The 26,927-nt window shown below is 46.0% G+C and overlaps 1 protein-coding gene across 1 annotated transcript in view; it reads left to right on the forward strand.

The window, feature by feature from the left end:
* The window catches only part of LOC127055211 (ovoinhibitor-like), a 32,567-nt gene continuing 5,640 nt past the window's right edge, over nt 1–26,927 (forward strand). Inside the window, exons 1-9 of the mRNA XM_050961923.1 lie at nt 1–49; nt 695–714; nt 2,599–2,735; nt 3,467–3,527; nt 5,194–5,330; nt 6,241–6,345; nt 6,830–6,890; nt 8,265–8,401; nt 9,356–9,416. Coding sequence (XP_050817880.1) covers nt 1–49; nt 695–714; nt 2,599–2,735; nt 3,467–3,527; nt 5,194–5,330; nt 6,241–6,345; nt 6,830–6,890; nt 8,265–8,401; nt 9,356–9,416 — 768 coding nt within the window. The remainder of the gene's footprint in view (nt 50–694; nt 715–2,598; nt 2,736–3,466; nt 3,528–5,193; nt 5,331–6,240; nt 6,346–6,829; nt 6,891–8,264; nt 8,402–9,355; nt 9,417–26,927) is intronic.

The following is a 26,927-nucleotide window of genomic DNA, read 5'->3' on the forward strand; positions in this document are numbered from 1 at the left end:
ATGATGGGTGTTTTTGTGCTCCTTACTCTTACAACATGGTGCTGTTCAGGTGAGTAATTCTTTGCTGTACTGCAACAAGCCCTATGTCACAGTCAGAGTCCTGGCCAGCTTCAAAAATATTAAGGTGTCTTCAAAGTGGAACACAGTCTCATTCTTAGAAGAGCTGTTTTCTCTTCAAAAGATGGAACTGAAAAGACTTGACCTCCAGGGTCTAATGTCAGTACAGCCTTTAATGGGCTAACTATTTCTGCACCCTCAGTGTTGTGGGTAGAAGTAACTGCAGGTTCAGTTTCACACCTGTAATTAGTTGTGGGCACCGTGAAGGCCATTAAGGACATAAGGGCCTGATACGAGGGCCCAATCAGCTGTTAAGACATCTATTATTTATACTGAAGTACGTTTGCTGTGATATCCTGTAGCTCTCCATTTGGATCACGAAACACAGCGTGCAAAAAGGAAAAGAAAATCCCAACAAAACACAGTGTTACATTAAAAACAAGATTCCTTATCCTCAGTTACCAGCATGGCACCCAAATTTCACACATGGTTTGTTTAATTTAAGAATCTGTTCACAGATAGTCACCTGGTTAGAAACTGCATGGAATTATTCCACGAAAGAGATTCACACACTTAGAATCTGTTCCTGTCAATGGTTTGGCTTTGTTTCATGTTTCTATCTGTGATTTTCTTTCAGCTGTTGCCCTGGGCAGTGAGGTGAGTGGCAGATCTTTCTATTTATTCTCTGTCACTGTCTCCCGATCTCTGACCCAAGATAAATGGTTGGTGACCCCACTGTGGCTGAGTGAATGAAAAACACTGCAACCTGCAGCTGTTTGTACAATGGTCACCAAAGACATTGCTAGAGGATTATTGCCTTTTTATCAGATAATTTCAACAAATATTTTTGTCATCCCCAGACAATTCTAGAACTGAACGATATGTTACATAAACAATGTGATGAATCTAAGCAATAGACACATAAGTTAGTGAAAGAAGTGTTCTAGGTACTTGACCAGCTCTGTAACAGTGAGAATAATTGGGTGGTTCATCGAGCTGCATAGTTACCCCAGTGCTTTATATCTGAAGGAGGAAAGCCTTGAAATTCAGATATTCTGTTTCCAAACAGTCAGACTGATGGAATTTTATTCTTATTTTTATTATTTTACCTGCTACAACCTCTGCTTAGACCTTGTGAGGTACTTAGAACAACACGTAGCCGCAACGTTGGAGAAACGATGAAAAAAACACAATGAGGGACCAGATCTTCAGTAAATTGATGTCTATTGATGTTGTCAGGGACGGCTCTAGGTTTTTTGCTGCCCCAAGCAAAAAATGTTTTGGCTGCCCCCCTACCTGAGCCCTGGGCTCTCACTCCGCCACGCACCAGTTTCCTCCCCCACCCGCATGCCCTGCTGCCCCAGTCCTGGGCTCCCCCCCACCAGTGCTGACTCTGCCCGCTTCCCCCTCGCCTCCAGCCGGTCCGGCACTGGCAGGGTAGGGGTAAGCAGCGGGGCTCCCGGGCCACACCTCAGCCCAGGGTTCCTCCAGCCGGGGCTCTCGCCTCCAAGACTGGCCGGGACCCAGGACAGCAGAGCTGCGGGACCGCCATAGCAGGGGGCTCAGGAGCTGGGGCAGGGTAGCCCCAGAGGGAGCGGAGCTCTGGAGAGCGGAATGTGGGCCCCACTCAGCAGCGCCCCACCCTCTATGGCCCCACTGCTGCTGCTGCTGCTTCTGGCCGCCCTGCCGCAGTCCCTGGGCAGCTCAGGCCACTTCACCCAGCCCCGACTGTGGCGCTGGGGGGTGGCCACCCTGCAGCACCTGCAGGCAGCTCCTTGTGCCCCACGGGACGGCTCCCAGCCCCAGTGTGCCCCCCTAGGAGCCTGCCTGGCCCAGCCGCTGGTGCGGGCGCTGCTCCTCCACAGCGTGAACCACAGCGGCCCCAGAGCACCCCCGCACATGATGCCCTGCTACTGCCAGGGCTGCCTCTAGGCTTTTGCTGCCTGAAGCAAAATAGAAAAAAAAGGTGTACGGAATTCTTCCCCTGAAAATGTGCCATCCCAAGCACGTGCTTGGTTTCTGGGTGCCTAGAGCCGGCCCTGGCTTTTGTTACAGCTACATTGATTTACACAAGCAGGGAATCTGGACTAAGGGTTGTTTTTTTTATATTGCACACATTGGAACAATAAGATTTGGTAGCATCTCTCTCTGCACACGTTGCACATGCTGAAACATTTCTAGCCTCATTGAACCCTCTGGAGAGCATATTTCAAAAATTCATTAGATTTTGAAGCTTCAGGTTAAGGCTCCATTTGTAATAACTCCTTAGTTTCAGTAGGGCATGGTTGCTTCCCACAGAATGCAGGTCTGAGTGAATGATTCTTTGTCCAGCTGTGCATTCCTTCCGCCAGCATGAGAGAAATCTACCGCAGAACAGACTCATCCCATTTTTAATGGAAGAATAAGGTTAAAATATAACCCTACTTTGCCTTACGGCAGAAGCTAAAAAGGCTGGAGGCACAGAGCAGGGAGATTACTCATGGGCACTATTTCAAACTGAAACGGCTGCACCAATTCTATTGCTTGGCATTGTTGTTACAGGCGGATTGTAGTAAGTACCCCCGGGGTACTGCGGAGGATGGCAAAGTACTGACAGCCTGCCCACTCATCCTGGCTGAAGTCTGTGGCACAGATGGTATCACTTACCCCAGTGAATGTGGACTGTGTGCACACAATTTGTAAGTAATGCGCAGAGAACCTTCCTTTTGAGTAATTAACAATGGACAGAGGGTCTGATGGCAGCCTTTAGCAATCCCATTATTTCTTCAGGCCTGTTCCTGTGAGTCTCTTACGCTCTGTCCCTATCTTTTTGTCCTGCTAGACTACCATGAGTTTCCTCTCCTTCTCCCTATATGTGCTCAGCTGGGGGCTCATGGAAGAGCCAGACAACAGCATCCTCAGGGAGCTGTGTGGTGACAGAGCAGAGGAAAGAATGGGCCATGGTGTTATGCTAAATGATATACTATAAGAAGATGTCACATGTCCAGTAACTAAAAAAATGATACGGTGTGGTGGTGTTGTAACCGTGTCGGACCCAGGACATTAGAGAGACAAGGTGGGTGAGGTCGTGTCGTCTATTGGACCAATTTCTCTGGTGAGAGAGACAAGCTTTTGAGTTTAAGCAAAGAGCTGCTTCTTCTGCAGACCTGAAGAGCAGCTTGGTGCAGTGCGCAAGCTTGTCTCTCTCACCAACAGAAGTTGTTCCAATAAAAGATATTGCCACACCCACCTTGTCTCTAGAACTAGCCAGTGATGCTAATACTGCCCCACAGAAGGTACTAAATTAACTCAAAAAGACACCTCCTGTATCCCACGCAGTGCATGTGAATTTGGTCTGTTTTACCAGCACCTTGACTGTAATGTGGAGAGTTACTTACTGAGCTCCTTAACCCCAATCTCCCTCTTCCAGTGAGCATGGGACCAACGTTAGCAAAAAGCATGATGGAAAATGCCAACAGAAAATTGTGCCGGTAAGTGTAACCTGATGTACAGTAGGGGCCAGTTCCTACTCCCAGTAATGTCAACAGAAAGAGTCCTTTTGCCCTCAGTCAGTGCGAGATGGTTTGGGCACTAAACAGATGGACCTAAGTGGTACCTAGACTATGGTCTGTCCTTTTTCATAGGGGTGATCTTCAACCTAAATGTACAAAATGGCCATTTTCCATCTATTACACTCTAACGTCATAAGAAAGGGCGAGAGAAGAGGAACAGGGCACTAGACAAGAAGCAGAAATATCCCAGTGCTGCAGAATTGTGCACACAATTCCTGTTCCCATAGCTGTCTCTTCTCACAGTACCAGTAAAAGCCCCAAGCCACCTGACTTAGGGCTATAGGAAGAGGAGATACATGACTCCTGTATATATCAGCAGCAAAGAGTCCTGTGGCACCTTATAGACTAACAGACGTTTTGGAGCATGAGCTTTCGTGGGTGAATACCCACTTCGTCAGATGCATCCGACGAAGTGGGTATTCACCCACGAAAGCTCATGCTCCAAAACGTCTGTTAGTCTATAAGGAGCCACAGGACTCTTTGCTGCTTTTACAGATCCAGACTAACATGGCTACCCCTTTGATACTGCATATATCAGTGCATTGACTTCTTTGGATTCTGGAATTTTCCAAGATCATATATTGGGAAGGCTGGAAAACACCCCATTTTCTGATCACAGGCAGGGTGTTCAAAATACCCTTACTTCTCTCCCCGAACTCAGAAATAATTTCATGAAAATGAGTCATAAGCAGACATGTTATTTGGTTAATTTATTTGTTTGCATATTTGACTAGCTCTAAACCAATGGAAATAGTCTGGACCATCAAGAAGTAAAACTACCCCAGGGCCATATATTGGAGAAGGTAAAACCCTGGGATTCAGATGCTTCATTTCTATCCAGTCAGTCTGATAAAATTCAATCTTCAGTTCACCTGATACAATCTGTGCTTAGCCTGCGTGAGATACAGAAGGCACAACCCTGGAGAAACTATGCAAAAATAACTGAGGGGGCTTATCATGAGCTAGTGTAAATTGACCTCCATCGATATCGTAGAAGCACAAGTAATTACAGCAGCTGAGACTAGAGGGTCAGGTTTTTCATATTTTACACACAGATGGTACCAGACTGTGCGGCTTTGCCACATGGCTCAAGGAGTTACAGTGCTGCCCAGGTTTGGCCCTCTATCATGCTGGAGGGATGACTGGGCCAGACCAAAGCAGGACTGAGAGCCCCTGAGCCAGGCCCAGAGCCACAGGACCAGAGCCACTCCTGCGGAGTGAGCGTGGGTGGGCTCGCACTCAATGCCCTTCCCCCCCTGGTCATTTTTTGGAAGGGTGGGGGGCCTCAGTTTCACATTTTGCCCCAGGCCTACAAAAACCTCTGCGTGGCCCTGCAAGTCTGAGGACCTGATTCTTTCTCCCATCCATGCCTTCCTTCCCCTCCAGAATGAGAGAACACGAGGAAACTCCTGCAGAACAATTCCCCCCATGACCAAGGGAAGAAACATGTATGTTTAAAATAGAGGCCTTGTGCGTATGATGGCTGAAGGGATAGAGGGTGAAGGCCCTGGGTGGGGGAGTCACTCTTAAGCACTATTTCACGCAACAGCGGCTGCACCTGCGCTTTTTCTGTGTTGTTTTACAGCTTGATTGCAGTCTGTACCCCAGTACTGAAACTGAGGATGGCCAAGTCCTGACAGGCTGCCCAAGGATCCTGGCTGAGGTCTGTGGCACAGATGGCGTCACTTACCCCAATGATTGTATGCTGTGTGCCCATAACTCGTAAGTACTGTACATCACCCATTCTTTCTGAGTAATTAACAATGGGCAGAGCTGCTGATCACAGCCTTTATAAATATCCTCATTTCTCCATAGTCGTAGTTCTATAATTCCCTATACAAGGACCTCCTCTCTGCCCATCCGGTGTACTCTGAGTTTCCTCCCCTTCAGGGCTGGTGCAAGGAAGTTTCACGCCCTAGGCGAAACCTCCACCTTGCGCCATACCTGACCCAGCTAACCCCGCCCCCCCCATGGCAGCTAACCCAGCCCCCCACCTGGGAAGCCCACCACTCCCCCTGCCCAGGGAGACCCCCCCTCCCTCGTGGCAGCTAACCCCGACCGGGGAGACTCCCCTCTGCCCCTGCTGCAACAGCTAACCCCGCCCGGGGAGACCTCCCCAGCTCACCTTGGCTGCGCCTCCTCCACTGAGCACGCCGGCGCTGCTCTAATTCTCCTGCCCGCCCAGGCTTGTGGTGCTGATTGGAGGAGACTTAGAACGGGGGGCTGTGTGTTCAGCGGAGGAGGCAGAGTGGAGGTGAGCTGGGGCAGGGAGTTGTTCCCCTGTGCACCCCCACCCCCTTGCACCAGCTCACCTCCACTCCACCTCCTCACCTGAGCTGCTTTTTAGGTGCCCTCAACCACTGGGCACCCTACGTGGCCACCTAGTTTGCCTAAATGGTTGCACCGGCCCTGCTCCCCTTGTCCCTGTCTGTGCTCAGTGGGGCTATCATGGAAGGGCAAGACCACAACCCCCAGAATTCAGTAGCGGGCTGACTGGTGCTTGGCCATTCAGGAAAGAATGGGCCAGAATATTATTCCAAACGATATACCAATAGGAGGCATCATGTGTCTGCTAACCAATAGCATTACACCAGTCAGAGATGCAGGTACTGCCCTGTAGCCAGTGATAATCTAACGATGGCAAAGTGCTGGTAGTCTGCCCCAGGATCCTGCACACAGCATGTGGCACAGATGGTGTCACTTATGCCAGTGAATGTGAGATGTGTAGCCACAGCCTGTAAGTACTGTACAGAGAGCATTTCTGCTGAGTGATTAACAAAGGGCTGAGAGCCTGAAAACAGCCTTTATAAATATCTTTCATAGCCTGTTTCTGGAGGTCTTGTAGCCCTTGGCCCTACTTCTTTGCCCGTTTAGTCTTCTCCCCTGACCCTGCATTGGTTCACTGGGAAAACATGGAACAGCCAAATTACAGCCCCCAGAATGCAGCAGGGGGCTAAGTGATGATTGAACAAAGGAAAGAACGGGCCAGAATGTTCCTCCAAATGATACGATATAAAGAGACGTCACATGTCCGGTAAGGAACAGGATTATACTGGACTCAGTGCTGCTGGTACTGCCTTGTAGAAAGGATAAACTAATTCAATCAGATGCCTCCTGTACCCCCCACAATCTATGGGCGATGAATTCGTTCTACCACTGCCTGAGTGGAGCAGGGAGAGTTACCCACTGAGCTCCCTAATTCCAGTCTCTTTCTCTTCCAGAGAACATGGGACCAACGTCAGCAAAAAGCACGATGGAAGATGCAAACGGGAAGTTCTGCTGGTAAGCGTAACCTGATGCAAGACAAGGGCCAAACCCAACTCCCAGTAATGTCAGTGGAAATACACCTCCTAACCTCATGTGAGATGGTTCAGACACAATATGCATGGGTTCAAGTGGTGCCTAGAGCTTGTAGGGATCTTCTGCAAGGGGGTGAATTCACCCTAACTATATGCAATGGCCATTATTTATATATATCAACACACTGCCAGAAGAAAGAAAGAGGACTACAAGAGGAATGGGCTTTGAGACAAGTAGCAGAAATGACCCTCTGCTCTGGAAATATGAACAGATATCCCATTCCTATAGCAGTCTCTTCTCACAGTACCAGGTGAAGCACTGAGCTGCCAGTTTTAGGACTACAGGAAGGGGAGACACAAGTCCCCGGTATAGATCAGTGCATTCCTCTTTGGATACTGGGATTTCTAAGAAAATAAACTGGACAGGCAAAAAAGTCCCTGTGTTCTGATCAGTGTCATGGTATCCTACATGCAGGGGAATGAACAAATACAGAAATCATTTTATGAACTTGACCACTAATAATAAAAAATGATTGGACTGATTTATTTTGTGTGTCTGACCAGCTGTAAACATGGCAACAGTTTGGCCATCAAGAACCAAAACACCTCCAGTGCTATATATTTGACGAAGTAAAACCCTGGGATTCAGATACTCCATTTCTATACAGTCAGACTGATGGAATTTTTTTTCCTGGTACAGTCAGTGCCTAGATGGTGTGAGATACACAGAGTAACAGGCAGATACCTTGTTGGAGAAACTATGAAAATATAACAACAAAACACTCCATCAATTTACACTAGCTGAGGCTCTGCCCTGAGGGTTTTTTATATTTTACAGAATGAAACAAGATTGGGTAGCATATTTCTCTCTCCCTGTTTTACATGGGCAGAAGCAATTTCTTAGCCTCATTTAACCCTCTGGAGAATGGATCATCAATGAAAACTCATTAGATTTTTGAGGCTTTGGTTTAAAGCTGCACTTCTGATTCCTGTTTAAGTTCAACAGGGCCTGGGTGTAGGGTGCCCAGACAGTAAATGTGAAAAATCGGGATGGGGGTGGGGGGTTATAGGAGCCTATATAAGAAAAAAATCCAAAAATCAGGACTGTCCCTGTAAAATCAGGACATCTGGTCACCCTGCCTGGGTGTGAGACTGAGTGATCCTTTCTCCCAGCTGGGCATTCCTTACTCTCCAGCATGAGAGAAAGGGATAGAACTACTCACACCATGTCCAATGGAAGAAGAAGGTTAAAGCATAGCCCTAGTTTGTCGTTCAGTAGAAGCTACAACACCTGGAGGCTCAGAGGGGGGAGGTGACTCAAGGGCACTACTGTGATTGCTTGACTTTGTTGTTCCAGGTGGATTGTAGTAAGTACCGCCGGATAACGACTGAGGATGGCAAAGTTCTGACAGCCTGCCCATTAATCCTGGAGGAGGTCTGCGGCACAGATGGCATTACTTACCCCAGTGAATGTGGGCTGTGTGCCCATAACTTGTAAGTACTGTGCAGAGAATATTCCTTCTGAGTAACTCACAGTGAGCGGAGCTCTGGCTAGCAGCCTTAATAAAAACCAGAATTTCTTCATAGACCTATTTCTGCAGATCTCTTAGCCCCTGGTCCTCTTCTTTGCCTCTCCAGTCTATTCTGAGTTTTCTCCCCCACCCCTTGCATGCATTCAGTTGGGCTATCATGGAGGACACAGATTACCACCCCCAGAGATCAATGGGGGCGGGGGCGGGCTGAGTGGTGATTGAGCAGAGGAAAGAATGGGCCAGTGTGTTATTCAAATGATATACTGTAAGGAGACGTCACATGTCTAGTATCAGAGGGGTAGCTGTGTTAGTCTGGATCTGTAAAAGCAGCAAAGATTCCTGTGGCACTTTATAGACTAACAGACATTTTGGAGCATGAGCTTTCGTGGGTGAATACCCACTTCGTCAGATGCATGTAGTGGAAATTTCCAGGGGCAGGTATATATATGCAGGCAAGCTAGAGATAATGAGGTTAGTTCAATCAGGGAGGATGAGGCCCTGTTCTAGCAGTTGAGGTGTGAAAACCAAGGGAGGAAAAACTGGTAGAACTGGGCCTCATCCTCCCTGATTGAACTAACCTCATTATCTCTAGCTTGCCTGCATATATATACCTGCCCATGGAAATTTCCACTACATGCATCTGACGAAGTGGGTATTCACCCACGAAAGCTCATGCTCCAAAATGTCTGTTAGTCTATAAGGTGCCACAGGATTCTTTGCTGCTGTCAAATGTCTAGTAACAGATAGGAATATACTGGTAAGAGATGCTTATCCTTCCTTGTCACAGGTGATAAACTATCTCAGTCAGGTGCCTTCTGAATTCCAGACAGTCTATGTGAGTTTGTGTCATTTTATCAGCAGCAACTGTGTAACACGATGAGCCTAAGCTCCTAACTTCAGTCTCTCCCTCTTCCAGCAAACATGGAACCAATGTTACCAAGAAACACAATGGGAAATGCAAACCGGAAACTGAAGCAGTAAGTGAAACCAGATGCAAAAGAGGGGCCAGATCCTACTTCCATGGATGGTCCCCTTAACTTCAGTGAGAGATGGTTCAGTCACTATCCGCGTTGACCTTGTGTAGAGAAAGTAGATAAGTAGATGCCTCTGAGATGCTCATGCTATATGATGCAGGTTCGGAAGCATCTCTTAGACCAGTCTGTACCCCTATGATCACCCCTTTTCCAAGACTATGATACATTTTGTACAAAGTATGAAAACTCATAATGTGCTGAACATTGTTGTCCTGCTAAATATGTTAGGCAACATTGTATGTAAAGTTATAAGATTCTACTGTATAAGACATGTCTCCAGTCTGGGGAAACAACCCTAAACCAGTGTCAAAAGACAAACTGATGCCTCAGCCAGGTCTCAACATAATCAAACAGACCATCTCATGGTTACATGGCCATTCTTTGGCAGGAAAAAATTGTGAGCGAGAAATTTACTTGTTGGCAAAGGAACACCTGGTGGTTCCCGTCCCCACAAACTTTCTGTTGCATCAACCGCAGCTGGAGATGATGCTCAAAGAAGAGGGGAAAATATAAGAATGGGGAACAAATGGCCCACGTTACTCCTCCCTTTCTCTGTCCCCACGACATCACCAACACCTGAAGGACAAGGAAAGTAATGCGGGACTGGGAGAGGGGTCCTGGTGGAAAAGACAGCCAGTAAGATTGCTGAAGCATTTTGTGAGAGAGACCTTTCACTTTGAATTCACTTAGCTTGATAAGTCAGGCATTAGTGATGTTCTGCTTTTATTTTCTCATAGCCAATTCTGACTTTGATGCCTTGTTACTTGTAATCACTTAAAATCCATCTTTCTTTAGTTAAGAAACTTGTTTTATCTAAATCAGTGTGTTTGGATTGAAGTGTTTGGAAAACTCCATTTGCAACAATAGGATTTGTGCATTTCATTTTCTATTAATAAGACGACAGACTTTATATGAGCTTGTATTGTCCAGGAGGGGCTGGGCAGTACAAAACACACATTTCTGGGGGAAAGTCTGGGACTGGAAGTTTGCTGGTGTTTCACTGCAGTGTAATTCAAGAGTGGCTGGCTAAAGCACTCATACCATACAGCTCAGGGTAATTTACATGCTGGAAGCTGTGTGTGAGCAGGAACAGGAGTGGTTGCTTTCATAGCAAAGCAGTGTAAAAGGCATCCCAGGTTGGAGAACTGAGGAGACACAGCTGTTCTTCAGTCCAGATTGTACCCTGGGTAATGTCAGATTAGCATCTGATGCCTGTGGAGATGCCCCTTCGCTCACAGAGCATGTGCCGTGGGTTCAGAAACGTCTCTTACACTAGGGAGAAGGACTCAGCTCCTCCTGGCAGCAAGAGGGGAACTGGGAAGTCGGCTAATCAGAACGTCAGTAGAGACAAGGGACAGGATTAGGTACTGCGAGCTCCCAGGGTCCTCTGTGTTCAGAGAATGCCCAGCCCCTTGGACGAATGGGGGCGTCGGGGCACTACTGAAATGCAGACAATAACTCTAACAGCAATACTAATGTTCTTCGTAGGGTTTCTGCAGTGAGTACGAGGAGCCTCCAGAAATATGCATCATGGAATACGACCCTGTTTGTGGCACTGATGGGAAAACATACAGCAACAAATGTGAATTTTGCAAAGCAGTCTAGTAAGTAACAGAATAAATGACCCATTAACAAAAACTAAAATACAATTATGAGTTAATTAAAGGCCTTGCCTGTGCTCATGTCTTTACCTCCTAGAGTAGTGGTTCCCAAACTGGGGTTCATGGATCTCTGGGGGTTCATGAAATGTTACAGGGGTTTCTCAGGAAAAAAATCCCTAATGGCAGACAGAGCTGTCCCTAGGGACGCCAGGCAGCATGGTGCCAGCAGCCCGGAGCCCCCGGACTTCCAAGAGCTAAGCAGATCAAAGCAAGCATCTCTATCACCCTGAAGAGATTTAAATTTCAAGACTTCCTTGAAATGGAAAGGGAGGTGGATATTTTTTTCTGTTTTTTAAATTAAATAGGCAGCTAGTATTATTTTGAAAATTATTATGAAGAACAAGTTTAAACTTTGTTGTAACGTGTGTTGTTTGCCTGGACTCCTCAAGACCTGAATGCTTGTGGAGGAGGAACTCTTTGAGTTGGCTTCTTAAATCCCTTCATGCTGTTTGACATCTGATACTTCTTGGTGAAACACAGGAGCCTTGTCTTCTAACAGGTTTATTCAAAGTGATATAAGCTATGAAAGTGAGATCTTAGAAGAGTGTTGCCGTTTTCATAATGTAATAAAAATACTGTAAAGATAAATAATAATTAATAATAATGTGTAATAAGCATGTCATAAAAACAAATTATATATTTCCCAAATCACTGCTTTTATAATGTATACTCAGGTAAAGGAGAAAATCCCTGGAAATATTCATTTTTAGGAGGGGGTTCACGAGACTTGACATTTTATTGAAAGGGGTTCACAGGTCGTTAAAGTTAGGGAACCACTGTCCTAGAGGCTGGGTCAACTATCTCAGTGTATATTTTCCTGTCAGGGGATAAGCTCGGTTAATGTGACATACTGGGGCCTTGACAGATGCTTTGCTCTCATTAGCCATAAGGTTGCAGCACTGAGTTCTGTATCTCTCTCTTTCCCTCTAGTAAATACCTTGGAAGTCTTTGTTTTGAGCATGATGGAGAATGCAATTCGCATGACGAGGCCAAGCAAAAACAATTAGCATTTAGTTCCCACTAGCAAATCCCTTCATGGAGCCATCTTCTCATCTCATCTGCCAGTTTCAGGCCTCTAGGAGCATTGCTAACTACCCACCTGTCTGGGCAATAAAGCAAATTCAGCAGAATTCGTTACCTTGGTGAATTTTTTCCCCTTTCCACGGGGGAACTCTGCTCTCCCATGTCTCACATGGACTCTCCCCAGCTTACAGACCGGAGTTAAGGAGAACACAAAGTGAAGTACCAAGTCACAGACATTAAGGGAGCCACAGACTGGCAATTATTCTATCACCTCCTGCCATGGCTTTTCCTACAGGATAAATCAATACACAAACCCCAAACACGTGCCGTGTAGCTGACTCCCTTCCAGACCTGTGTGTTCTCCATGGACCAGATCATAAGACCATGAGCAAAGCCCCAGTAAAAAGCCTTTGCCTGGGAGAACACCAAGGGGTGAGGGGGATGGGCTCCCCAACCCAGACATGGGGCCCAGGGCTACTAGCCGGGGTGGGAGGTATAAAGGGCTTGTGGGCATGTGGATCCATGCTGTGTGCCACACCCTACACACCAGCAAACCCTTGATCCTTCCAATACACCCCCGTACCCCAGAGACTTACAAGTGCACCGTCCATCCATCTCCTCCAGGGCACACAGGGGACTTCTGACTCCCTCTGACTGGAGTCTGAGCTACACTGATGCCCTATGCAGCAAACCAATAACCTGCCACATTTGGCTCTTCACTTACATGGAAGCTACCTCACTTCTGGGCTGCCTTGGGGGAGCCTGACAGATCTCTGACCATGCTGGTGCTGGCTGTAAGGCAGCGACCTGTCCCAGTGACTCGGGATCATGTGGGAGTGGGGAGATGCCAGAGACAAATAACAGGGAGGTTGGTACAAAGGGGCAGTCTGAAAGGACTTGAGCTAGCAAACAGGAGCGGCTAACTGGGGAGATTTGTGAGGGAGTTACAGGGGGAGTGGGAGAGTGGGGGGCTAGATACACGTTACATTCCTTAAACTTAAACTTAAACTTCTTTAAACTTAAGCCCAAAACACCCCCTGATAAAAACAAAACCTCAAGAAAGGAACGAGCTGCAGGAGTAAAAAGAGAGTGCAGGCAGAAGTCCAGCAACAGAGTGGGAGCTACCCAGTTTATTGCACCCAATGCAGCATGTATGATTACCTGCCCTGTGGGCTAGTGGCATATGTGTGCATCTGGTGAAAGGAGCTCCTGGCCCTCAGAGACTGTGCATGGGCTTTGGAGACCAGAGTGGCTGAACTGGAGGAGCAAAGGGAGACAGAGAGGTACACAGCTGAGACTTTCAATGGACCCATCCCCGGTCTGACAGTCTGTGCGCTGTTGAGAAGTTGCCTCTGAGGAAGGGAACTTCAGTTATTAAGAAGAGACAGGTAATAGTAATGGGCAATTTGATCATTAGAAACATAGCTAGCTGGGTTTGTGATGATCGGGAGAACCACATGGTGACATGCCTGCCTGGTGCGAAGGTTGTGGATCTCTCAAGACATCTAGGTAGACTTATGCATAGTGCTGGGGAGGAGCCGGTGGTCGTGGTACAGGTAGGTACCAATGACATAGGGAAGGGTAGGAAAGATATCCTAGAGGCCAAATTTAGGCTGCTAGGTAAGAGATTAAAGTCCAGGACCTCCATGGTAGCATTCTCTGAGATGCTCCCAGTTCCACACGTAGGGCCTGTTAGACAGGCAGAGCTGCAGGGTCTCAATGCGTGGATGAGACAATGGTGTAGGGAGGAGGGGTTTAGATTTATTAGGAACTGGGGAAAATTTGGGGACAGGGGGAAACTATACAGGAAGGATGGGCTCCACCTAAACCAAAATGGAACCAGATTGCTGCCACTTAAAATTAGAAAGATCGTAGAGCAGTTTTTAAACTAAGAGCTGGGGGAAAGTGGACAGGTGAGGAGGAGCACATGGTTTGGACAGAGACATCCCTTATGGGAAGATCTACTAATGGAGATTGTTTATGTCATAGTAAGGAGGAGAGCACGGAAGATGATAAAATACAGGTAGGATCTGATGAGGAACAGTCTAATGAAAAAAGTCTCATTTAATTACATCACGTAAAGGGAGACAGCTACAAAATGACAAGTTTTTAAAGTGCTTATAAACCAATGCTAGAAGTCTAAATAATAAGATGGGTGAACTAGACTGCCTCGTATTAAATGAGGATATGGATATAATAGACATCACAGAAACTTGGTGAAATGAGGATAATCAATGAATGGGACACAGTAATACCAAGGAACAAAATATATTGAAAGGACAGAACAGGTCGTGCTGGTCGGGGAGTGACACTACATGTGAAAGAAAGTGTAGAATCAAAAGAAGTAAAAATCTTAAATGAACCAAACTGTATCATGGAATTCCTATGGATAGGAATTCCATGCTCGAATAATAATATAACAGTAGAAATATATAACCGACCACCTGACCAGGATGGTGATGGTGACTGTGAAATGCTCAGGGAGATTAGAGAGGCTATGAAAATAAAAAACTCAATAATAATGGGGGATTTCAACTCTTCCCCATATTGACTGGGCACATGTCACTTTAGGATGAGATGCAAAGGTAAAGTTTCTTGATGCCTTACATGACTGCTTCTTGGAGCAGATAGTCCTGGAACCCACAAGACGAGAAGCAATTCTTGATTTAGTCCTAAGTGGAGCACAGGATCAGGTCCAAGAGGTGAATATAATGGGACCGCTTGGTAACAGTGACCATAATATAATTAAATTTGACATCCCTGTGGTGGGGAAAACACCACAGCATCCCAACCCTGTAGCATTTAATTTCAGAAAAGGGAACTACACAAAAATGAGGGGGTTAGTTAAACAGAAATTAAAAGGTACAGCACCAAAAGTGAAATCCCTGCAAGCTGCATGGAAACTTTCTAAAGACACCATAATAGAGGCTCAACATAAATCTATACCTCAAATTAAAAAACATAGTTAGAGAACCAAAAAAGAGCCACCGTGGCTAAACAACAAAGTAAGAGAAGCAGTGACAGGTAAAAAGGCAACCTTCAAAAAGTGGAAGTTAAATCCTAGTGAGGAAAATAGAAAGGAGCATAAACTCTGGCAAATAAAGTGTAAAAATACAATTAGGAAGGCCAAAAAAGAATTTGAAGAACAGCCAGCCAAAGACTTAAAAAGTAATAGCAAACATTTTTCTAAGTACATCAGAAGTAGGAAGCCTGCTAAACAATCAGTGAGGCTACTCGATGATCGAGATGCTAAAGGAGCACTCAAGGACAATGAGGCCATTGCGGAGAAACTAAGTGAATTCTTTGCATCTGTCTTCACGGTTGTGGATGTGAGGGAGATTCCCAAACCTGAGCCATTCTTTTTAGGGACAAATCTGAGGAACTGTCTCAGATTGAGGTGTCATTAGAAGAGGTTTTGGAACAAATTGATAAACTAAACAGTAATAAGTCACCAGGACCAGACGGTATCACCCAAGAGTTCTGAAGGAATTCAGATGTGAAATTGCAGGACTACTAACTATGGTCTGTAACTTATTATTTAAATCAGCTTCTGTACCAAATGACTGGAGGATAGCTAATGTGGTGCCAATTTTTTAAAAGGGCTCGAGAGGTGATCCTGGCAATGACAGGCCTGTAAGCCTGACTTCAGTACCAGGCAAACTGGTTGAATCTACAGTAAAGAACAAAACTGTCAGAAACGTAGATGAACATAAGTTGCTGGGGAAGCATCAACATGGTTTTTGTAAAGGGAAATCATGCCTCACCAATCTACTAGAATTCTTTGACGGGGTCACCAACTATGTGGGCAAGGGGGATCCAGTGGATATAGTGAATTTAGATTTTTAGAAAACCTTTGACAAGGTTCCTCACCAAAGGCTCTTATGCAAAGTAAGCTGTCATGGGATAATAAGGAAGGTTCTCTCATGGATTGGTAACTGGCTAAAAGAGAGGAAACAAAGGGTAAGAATAAATGGTCAGTTTTCAAAATAGAGACAAGTAAATAGTGGTGTCCTCCAGGGGACTATACTGGGCCCAGTCCTATTCGACATGTTCATAAATGATCTGGAAAAAGGGATAAATAGTGAGGTGGCAAAATTTGCATATGATACAAAACTATTCAAGATAGTTAAGTCTCAGGCAGACTGCGAAGAGCTACAAAAGGGATCTCACAAAACTAAGTGATTGAGCAACAAAATGGCAGATGAAATTCAATGTTGATAAATGCACATTGGAAAACATAATCCCAACTATATATATAAAATGATGGCGTCTAAATTAGCTGTTACCACTCAAGAAAGAGATCTTGGGGTTATTGTGAATGGTTCTCTGAAAACATCCACTCAGTTTGCAGCGGCAGTCAAAAAAGCAAACAGAATGTTAGGAATCATTAGGAAAGGGATAGATAATAGGACAGAAAATATCATATTGCCTCTATGTAAATCCATGGTACGCCCACACCTTGAATACTGTGTGCAGATGTGGTCACCTCATCTCAAAAAAGATACAATGGAATTGGAAAAGGTTCAGAAAAGGACAACAAAAATGAAGAGAGATTTATAATACTTGGACTTTACAGGCTGGAAAAGAGACGGCTATGGGGAGATATGATTGAGGTCTATAAATCATGACTGGTGTAGAGAAAGTAGATCAAGAAGTGTTGTTTACTACTTCTCATAACACAAGAACTAGGGGTCACCAAATGAAATTAATAGGCAGCAGGTTTAAACAAATAAAAGGAAGTATATCTTCACTCAACACAGAGTCAACCTGTGGAATTCCTTGCAAGAGGATGTTGTGAAGGCCAAGACCATAACAGGGTTCAAAAAAGAACTAGATAAATTCTTGGAGAATAGGTCCATCAATGGCTATTAGCCAGGATGGGCAGGAATGGTGTACCTAGCCTCCATTTGCCAGAAGCTGGGAATGAGCGACAGGGGATGGATCACTTGATGATTCCCTGTTCTGTTCATTCCCTCTGGGGAACCTGGCACTGGCCACTGTCAGAAGACAGGAGACTGGGCTAGATGCACCTTTGGTCTGACCCAGTCTGGCCGCTCTTATGTTCTTAATTTTAGCACAGACTTAAATGAGTTATTAGTTTTGCACTCTCAGTTTTGTGGGTACAAATAACTGCAGGTGCAGTACCACACCTGTAATTAGTTGTTGGCACAATCATAGAGTTATAGGACTATAAGGGACCTCAAGAGGTCATCTAGTCCATTCCCTTGCACTCCTGGCAGGACTAAGTAGACCATCCCTGACAGGTGATTGTTTAACTTTCTCTTAAAAATTTCCAATGATGGAGATTCCACAACCTCTTTGGGCAATTTATTCCAGTACTTAACCACCCTGACAGGAACTGGGTATCTAGGTGCTGGAGACAGGAGCACTTCTTAAGCTGTTTTCAGTTTAGTCTGCAGCTTTGGAGGACAGGGTTCGGACCTGGGTCTGTGTTTGCAGCAGGCTAGCTTGTCTGGCTTAACAAGGCAGGATTCTGAAGTCCCAAGCTGGCAGGGAAAATGGGCTCAGAAGTAGTCTCAGCACATCAGGTGGCAGTCTCAAGGGGTCTCTGTGACTGAACCCATCGCAGCCTCATTTAACCATCTGGAGAGTGAAGAATAATGGAAAACTCATTAGATCTTGAGTTGTGATTTCAATCTAGCAAGTTTCAATAGTGTCTGGGTATCTCAGACAGAATACCAGTCTGAGGGAATGGTCCTTCCTCCCAGCGCAGCATTCGTTGCTCTCCCACAGGATAAAAGGAGAGAGTATGCTGCGTGTCCATAACTTGTAAATTCTGTTTATAGAATATCCTAAATCTACTGAGGCCCAGTCCTGTGCTTTCACTGCAAGACCCTCCTTCCTCATTAGGACCCAGAAAAATATTCATTCTATCCCTCCTCTCTGCCAGGCAATGAACCCTCACTTCCCCTTTCCTCAGAGCCCCAGGGAGCAATTTGCACACCTAGCCCATTGTCCTTACCAGATAGAAGTTAGAGCCTGGAGTAGTTTGCAGATAAACATTTCCTTGTCCGTCACTGAGCAGGAAGCATTCCTTAGCGCTTGGGGGCAGCCTCACCTCCAGCCATTGCTGCTCCCCAGCTCCAAAAACGACTGCAGAGGATGTCTTCACAATCACAGTGGCCGGTATATATGTGTGGGTGTGAGCTCGGTTGGTGTGCATTGTTAAGGCACATGCAACTCTAACAGACTGAACACTGGGCCAGCCAGCCACCTCCACCATGAAAATCGCAGGTGTCTTTGTCCTCCTCACTCTGGCACTTCCGTGCTGCTTCTCAGGTGAGTTGCTTTCACTGTAGCTGCTGGAAAGTCCTGTGCGACGCTCTGAACACTGGAAATCACCACTGATAAAGGCAAAGGCTCAGTGTCACCAGGGTATTCAATTATATTATTCATTAACCATCACTGACATCCTGGCAGCCTTTGCAAGGCACAGGCTTGAAACCAAGTATTTACCAGTCTTAATGGGCCCTGGTCCCTTGATAAGGATTGGGAAGTTAGTAGAATTGGAGAAGCGGCTCAGTCTAATGGGATCCAATTTCTTCTTAAGAGCTATTACTGCCAACCCCGGACAGATGACTCCCTGCACTGTAATGTCCCTGAGTTGTGCCCGTTGACCTAGTGGTGGGGGAACTCTGGTACTTGCACTTTGAAAGGAAATTCCAGCAGCATAAGCAGCTTTCCATGATTAGAGGGGACTGAGAAAGTGGGGATGGTGCTGGCTCTGTAGGCTCCCAGGGGCATTGTGGGGTAGCGCTGGGTCTGGCTGCTCCGACAGTCACTGTCCCCGATGGAGTAGGCAGAGTAAAGGAATGCCATCCCAGTTAGCGCACACTGCTCAGGAGGCCTCTCCATGATCCAGACCTCCCTGGCAGGCTGTTTCAGGGCGAGGAAGATGAGCAAGCTGGGGAGGAGGACACTTGAAGCCAGGCTGTCAGGGGAGTTGAAGGGCCTGGGAAGCAGGACAAAGGTGCAAGTATCCAAAGATCAGCACAGACCTCAAACTCCCCATGTCATTTCCACTGAGCAGGGCAAAGCATGGGGCAATTCCAATGAAAGTCTGTGAGTGGAAACTCCTGGGGCCGGATTTTGCTCTTCAGTCCCACGGTCTGTGCAGTTACCCAGCTGTCAATGAGAGCAGAGCCTGGCTCTCTGGAGGTTTCTCCCATAGGAGGGGTGACCTGCTCCTCAGATTTCAGACATGCCAATACTTTTTTGAAATGTCTTGTTTGAAATGCATTTTGTTTGCTGATCAATAAGACCTATGATATCTGCTTCACTAAATCATCAAAAGTTCTTTTGCTATTCACTAATCTAGCTCCCTCCAGAGCCACTAGCACAGGAAACGTTCTGTCTGTCTGGGCATTTTATGCCACAGTCATCACAATGCTAGCTTGTCTATCATTCCCTAATATTTCCCAAGTTAGAAAACTCCATTCAGTTATTCTGCGAACCAGTTAGCACATGATATGTAATTATCTCAGTCATTCTGCATCCTTTTATATTTCTGCTTCTGCTTTTGTTCCAGGTATTGCTAGCCAAAATAGGAATCAGGTTAGTCCAGTTCTTTCTGTTCATTTCTTGTCACTTTACTCCAGGGGTTCGCAACCTTTCAGAAGTGCTGTGCCGAGTCTTCATTTTCACTCTAATTTAAGGTTTGGCGTGCCAGTAATCCATGAACGTTTTTAGGAGGTCTCTTTCTACAAGTCTATAATATATAACTAAACTATTGTTGTATGTAAAGTAAATAAGGTTTTAAAAATGTTTAAGAAGCTTCATTTAAAATTAAATGAAAATGCAGAGCCCCCCAAACTGGTGGCCAGGATCCGGGCAGTGGGAGTGCCCCTGAAAATCAGCTCGTGTGCTTCCTTCGGTACACGTGCCATTGGTTGCCTACCCCTGCTTTATTCTGATGTTTTATTATGGATAAATGGTTCCTAACATTGCTCCCAAGATTTAGGTGTTGGAAAAATCAATGGCAAAAGGAAAATTGCTTCAAGCCCTTATGGTTAAGAGTCAGGCATAGCAAAAACCAGAGCCACTTCAGTAATACAGCACATAGAGAGTAAACCTCTGAGATTCAGACTGAGTCATGCTGATTTTACTGGCTGAGGATCTGGCCCCTGGTTTCCAGACAGCCAGACTAAACAACTCCAGACATCCTTGCATGATGTGGCATAGTCTGTGGTTAGATTGTGTGAGATACAGACAGCAACATGGCAGCTAAACGGTGCTGAACAAATATTGTGCAAAGGTGTGCTTGTGCAGCATTAAAATAGCTTTGACTTGCCCTATATTCTTAGTGAAGTTTCCCAAGACAAGGGTAGTTTTGCCCCCTAGTGCATATGTCCAGAGCACATTTCATCACATGATTTTGCAACCCTGCGCAATATGACATATTGTGCAGCAAATGCTACAGGGTAAGGTACTGGAAAGGAAATGCATTTTGTAAAATACACACAGTTTACAAAGTACACTGGTGTGCAGCACTTTGTAAGTCACTTGCTGACTGTGCTGTGTTATGTTATCATATCGTCTAGAAGCACTGTCAGAAATATTGGCATTGGAATATTATAGGCTGGCAATGTACGGCCATGCAATCATCGCTATTATTTCAAACCTGCTTTTATTTCCAGACATCTCAAAAGCATATATCTTCTCTGAGGGGTGTGAGTCTCTTGCAACTTTGAAATTTTAAAATGAGGAGGGTTGAGTTTTCCAAGAGCAAATAAAGTGTTTGAAAAATTTCTTATTGGGTGAAAAATGCTTATTTTTACCTTCTGAGAACTTAAATGAGCTGTACAGGTTTCTATGAAACTTTCAAAAACTAAACAATTCCTTTCTGCTGTGAGATCGGCCATGAAAAAGTCAGTTGCCAAAGGTATTTTATTTAGAAATGTATTATACACCTGAAAATAAGGGGTTGGAGTGAAAATGATACCAAAAATGTAGACATCGTAGAATTCAGAAATGGTGGGTACTTTTACAGCCACAATTAGCTGGGATGGTTCTCCCAGTATCTACCTCACATCTTCACTTAACCCTCCAGAAGTTGCCACATAATGGTGTTGAGCTCCTAGCGCTCCAGGATGCAGATCTAATACTCAGTAATGCTCAGTATGGAATATCTCTGTCCCGACGACTGCTGTGTCCCAGATTACTTGGTGCTACTTATGGAGTGAATAGATTTAAGGTGAAAAATGTTGAAATTTTTCAATGTCAGTGACCGATCTGTGCAAGTCACGGGCTTCTCCTCCCCATGGCACATATGGGCAGTGCTAACCCGTATCAACACCCGACATGGAAAATGCCCATATTCACTCCATAGATGGAAAGTGAGGGAGCAACCAAACTGCGACTATGACGTAGTGCTAACTGCTGGACACAACACAGATGAATGCCCACTCCATGCTCATCCTGGAGATGTCACAGCCATTCACATGCTATGGACTAGACAAGAGACCTTAAGAGGCAACTGTAGTCACACTGTTGCTTTTCCTGTTCCAGTATTGCCATACAAAAGAAGAATGCTAAAAAAGGACGTATTTTGCAAAAGTGCTTCCCAATTTCCACCAGCTCTAATAGCAAGACACATAACTGTGGAACTTAACAGCCACATCTGGCTGTGTGAGAATTCACACAGCGCTGACACAGCTCCCAGCATGCACTGGACTCAGTGAAACACCTGGGATGGCTTCTCACAGCACTCACTCTCCTTCAGGCGACCTGAATTGCTGGTCAGGAATCTGGAGGGGACATCTTGAAGACATGATGCTGACCACAGCAAGGAATGGTTGTAAGGGAGTCTCCCATGCCTGACGATTGCTGCATTGTCCTTTCCCATCAACCCCGAAGAACGGGAGAAGACTCCTGCTGACCACCTCCCCATTCAGACTGCAGCAAACTATTGTAGATGTAGGCCCCAAGTGACTTATCCTCTATGATAGAGAGAAGAGTCCAGGTGAGGAATGTAGGGGCGGGACGATTACTCCCTACAATAAAGGCCATACTCATTTTATTTGATTACTTCTGCAGCTTGACTGCACCCAGTACAACCAAGAACCGTTTGTGTATGATGGCGAGTTACTATGCCCAGAAGTGGTTATCTTTGTCTGCGACACGGATGGTGTCACCTACTGGCACGAATGCGAGATCTGTAGGCTAATCTACACCTCCCTCCTCAGGGCCGAGCTGCAAACAGATTTTGCAGGAAGCATTTTTCTCAAAGAAGGAGAATAATGGGCTAGTTTTCCTTAGAATCACAGCCTCTCACTATCCTCTGAGATCCTCCCACATCCCTCAACACCCTTGCAGAGCCCCTCACAACACTTCAGTTCACAGGGGTGCACTCTCCAAAAAGAGCCAGACTACACATCCCAGCATGTCCAGTTCAGACAGACGAGGCAGCTTTATCGGGGGGAATGAGCACCACTTAGCCAATACTAATTGCTCAGGAATGCTGGTACCAGCGGGTAGTTGGCAGCAAATATTCCCTACCAGATAGATCCCTTCCCTATTGGATGTACAGGGATTTTTGATTAAACATGTTGGTAGTTTCTAAACAATGTACTGAAGTGAACTGATCTCCTATAGCAATCAGTGGTTTTCACTAACTGCTCTCTCTCTTTTTCTCTCTTTCTCTAGAAAAGGAGTTGATGTTAACAAGGAACATGAGGGAACGTGCGGGGTAAATCCAGTTTTTATTAATTAGATAGATTTTAAGGCCAGAAGGGACCATCATGATCAACTAGTCAGACCCATGCACATCGCAAGCCACTGAACCTGGCCCACCCACTCCTGCAATAGACCCCTAACCTCCGACTGAGTTACTAACATCCTCAAATCATGATTTAAAGACTTCAAGTTACTGATAATCTGCCATTTACACCAGTTTAAACCTGCAAGTGAGCTGCAGAGGAAGGTGAACCCTCCCCATACCCTTCCACCACCAGGGTTTCTGCCAATCTGACCTTAGGGAAAATTCCTTCCCAACCCCCAATATGGCTCTCAGATAGACCCTAAGCATGTGGGCAAGACCCACCAGCCCAGATACCTTTATTTATTTCAATTTTGGCACAGAAAGACAGAAGGATGTTCCAATCCTAGGCTTCCTTGCCATCATAATTCATCACACACAGTCCAGCTTGAACTCAAATACTAGCAGCAAATTGACAAGCATTCTCCCCGTAAAAGAAGCCAGTCTTCAAACGAACATTTTCCCCATCTCAGTCCCTAAAAAAACCTAATCCCCTAAATAAAAATCAAAAGTGTTCTGAGGATGGCTCTGCCTTACGCTCCGTGCTCAGGAGTGAGTGTGGGCTACCTAACGGCTATATATGTTTTTTCTTCTCAGATGTCCACGTTGGTGCCTTTCTCTCCAGCTGAGGTTATAGACCCAGAAACATAGACTGGAATGGTTCTTTCAGCTCTGTGTCCATGGAAACATTGATATCACTCATTCTGGCAGAGGAGACCAGGAAATCTGTACCTCAGTTTCCTCAAGATGGGAGAAAGATGATACCTGGCTGACCTGCTGACATACACAGCGTATTCGCCTCCCTGCACATTTCTTCAGCTTTGAGGTCTTTCCAGTTGGTTCTAAAATTAGAGGAAATCCTTCCCAAGAAATCCCAGGGTCATCGCCTTACCGTCATCCAAACTGCATCCCAAAGTGAACCTCAGTCACTGTAAAACTACTCACTCATGGTCCCAAAGAGTGAGGGCTGGAGACCGTTGTAATGATAGTCATTGCAAATGTTTTCACTTTTACCTCCACTAATTATCTGGGAATCATTTTCTCTGGGGTGTGATTGAAGGGTGATGAATAGCCCTATAGGAGAATTAGGTATTATGATCATTATGCATTGATTTTAAGACAGAAGGGGCCACTGTCCATGTCTGCTCTGACCTCTTATTAGCACAAGCCATAAAAAGTCACCCAGGAAATCCTGTAGTGGAGGGAATTTCTCCTGCCTGGATTTAGTCCCCAAACGGGGGTCAGCTCACCCTGTTGGGTTGTTGTATCATGACGCTATGCTACCCCACACCCTGCAGGCTCCGCCCACTGGCACAGGCTGCCTGGCTCTCTCATAGACTTGCACAATGCCTGTCCCTCAGCTGCTGAATGGTTTAGACACTCAGACTAGTGCACTTGGCTTGCTTGTCTGGGTAGATGCAATCACAAGACAATATACTCCCTACTCTGAAACACTGGTGTCTTACTGGGCCGGAGTCTGCCTTGCATGAAGTGTCTTAGCCTCAAAAATAAACATCATAAAACCCTTTGTGATTATTTTTTGGCTTCCTGTTTCACGAATGCAAGTCCTTTCCAGCGAGCTCAGGAGAGATTATGCCAGACAGTGATATTTCCAACAAAACTACAGATAAAAGGACCAAATCCAGAATAGGTTCCTCATTCTGACTCAGGCAAAACTCTTGCTGGAGCCAGTGAGTCAAAGCCTGAAGTCTTTACCCGGCAGCTAGAATCATTCTGCCCTTTCAGGGTATGTCTGCACTGCTGAGTGAGGTGCATTTGCAGTTCGGGTTGACATTCCCCTGCTGGCATGGCCAGGGGCGGCTCCAGGCACCAGCATGCCAAGCGCGTGCCTGGGGCAGCAAGCCACGGAGGGTGCTCTGCCGGTCACCGTGAGGGCAGCAAGCAGGTTGCCTTCAGCAGCATGCCTGCGGAGGGTCCGCTGGTCCCGCAGCTTTGGCGGACCTCCTGCAGGCTGCTGCCAAATCCGCAGGTCCGGGGACCTCCCACAGGCAAGCCGCTGAAGACAGCCTGCCTGCCACGTTTTGGGCAGCAAAATACCTACAGCCGCCCCTGGGCATGGCTAAAAGTAGCAGGATAGAATGCAGCACAGTCTTTAGCAGGGGCTGCCTCTGCCCCCCAGGACCCTAGGTAAGTACCCGCATTGCTAGTCGGTGTTGAAGCCTGTCCTGCCCCATCTACACTGTCATTATTAGCAATGGGACAGACTACTGTGGGTATGCTACCCACGCAGCAGTCACCCCTCGGATTGCCATGGGACACCCGCAGTGACCAGCAATGATAACCTGCCCACCTAGGTCAAGCGTCAGCAGCATCTCCCAGGATAATAAGAAAGATGTTTCCGATTTTCTGTTTAAAACCTCAGGGTCCCTTTAATTCACTCCCTGCCCATTTGCAGGTGGGATGTGGTCTCTAAAGATGAAATAGGCTGTATTGTCTCTCATTTGCCTACATGACCTCCTTAGTACAAAGGATCTCTTGTATGCTGTGTCTATATTTGCTTTTCAGTCTTCATGGCAGTACATGTGACATTTAATTATGGCTTATTCTGTTGCAAGGGCCCTACCCTCATCATTAACACTTTAAGGAAGCTTATACTTGACTCACAGACTTCAAGGCCAGATGAGACCGTCATAATCATCTAGTCTGAGCTCCCACACATCGCAGGCCACAGAATCTCACCCACCCACGCTTGCAGTGGGTCCACAACCTCTGGCTAATTTATTGACATCCTCAAATCGTCATTTAAGGACCTGATGTTACAGAAAATGTAGCTCAAACCAGCAAGTAACTTGTGCCCCACAGTGCAAAGGAAGGCAAAACCTCCCAGGGTCTCTGCCAATCTGACGTGGGGAAAAATGCCTTCCCAACCCCAGATATGGTGATCAGCTCAACCCTGAGCATGTGGGGGAGACCCATTAGCCAGACATCTGAGAAAGAATTCTCTGTAGTAGCTCATAACCCTCCCCATCTAGTGTCCCAACTCCAGCTGTTGGAAATACAGCAGAACCCCTTTATCCAATCTAACTGAGACCATGGCTAGACAGAATAATGAAAAAATTGGATAATCCAGAGAATGGGACAATGCAAGGCTGCATCGCCATCTAGTGGCCACAAGAGAGATTGGCCACTTCTGGACCCGGAATCCTGATTGTTCGGTTAATATAGAGAGTCAGAAAATGGAGGGTTGGATAAATGGAGTTCTACTGTATTTCCTAATAGAAGTTGTGTCCTATGCCATTGTAGGCAATCTCGGTAAGCATCCCCTCCATAAACTTCTCAAATTCAGTCTTGAAACAAGACTGTTCCCCTTGGAAGGCTGTTTCAGAATTTCACTCCTCTGATTATTAGAAAATTGCATATTCTTTGGCACAGAATTCACCCCACCAAACATATGTTAAACTGTACGCATTGTTTTCAAACCCAGACTTCCAGCTGAGGTCCTAGCTGATCATCTGTCAGTGAGAAACTAGCACTGCACGAAAACCCTGGAGAGGATGGAGAAGGACAGTATGGCAAGTCCCCAAACCTCCCTAAGCGTCCGTAGAATGCGTGGGTAATCTGCAGAGGTCCAGCTTCAGGCCTCTTTAAAGTCCCATGTAAACCCTATATTTGTCACCCCAAACAACTGATTCAAAAGCTGCTGCACCCTGGAATATCTTACAACATACGTAATGCAGTATGCAATCTGAATACCAGTGAATGTAACAACTTAACAGCTAGTCCCATCCACATTATCAGGTTCCTCCCTGCAATTTCATAGCTTCCACTGCACACACAATGTGCTCATTGTCCAGAAAAAGCAAAGGGCCGACTGTATAGCAAGCACCTTTGTTAACAAACTGGGTGCCGCCTGTATGTTTATTGCATTCTCCTGGGCATCTCGCTGATAAGAAAATATTCTTTACAGCTCAGTACAAGCCTCAATACAAATCCGCCAGCTTCCAGAGCAAACAATGACTTTAGGGTGATGAT

The sequence above is a fragment of the Gopherus flavomarginatus genome, chromosome 7 (genome assembly GCF_025201925.1).
Source record: "Gopherus flavomarginatus isolate rGopFla2 chromosome 7, rGopFla2.mat.asm, whole genome shotgun sequence".
NCBI classification, from domain to species: Eukaryota; Metazoa; Chordata; order Testudines; family Testudinidae; genus Gopherus; species Gopherus flavomarginatus.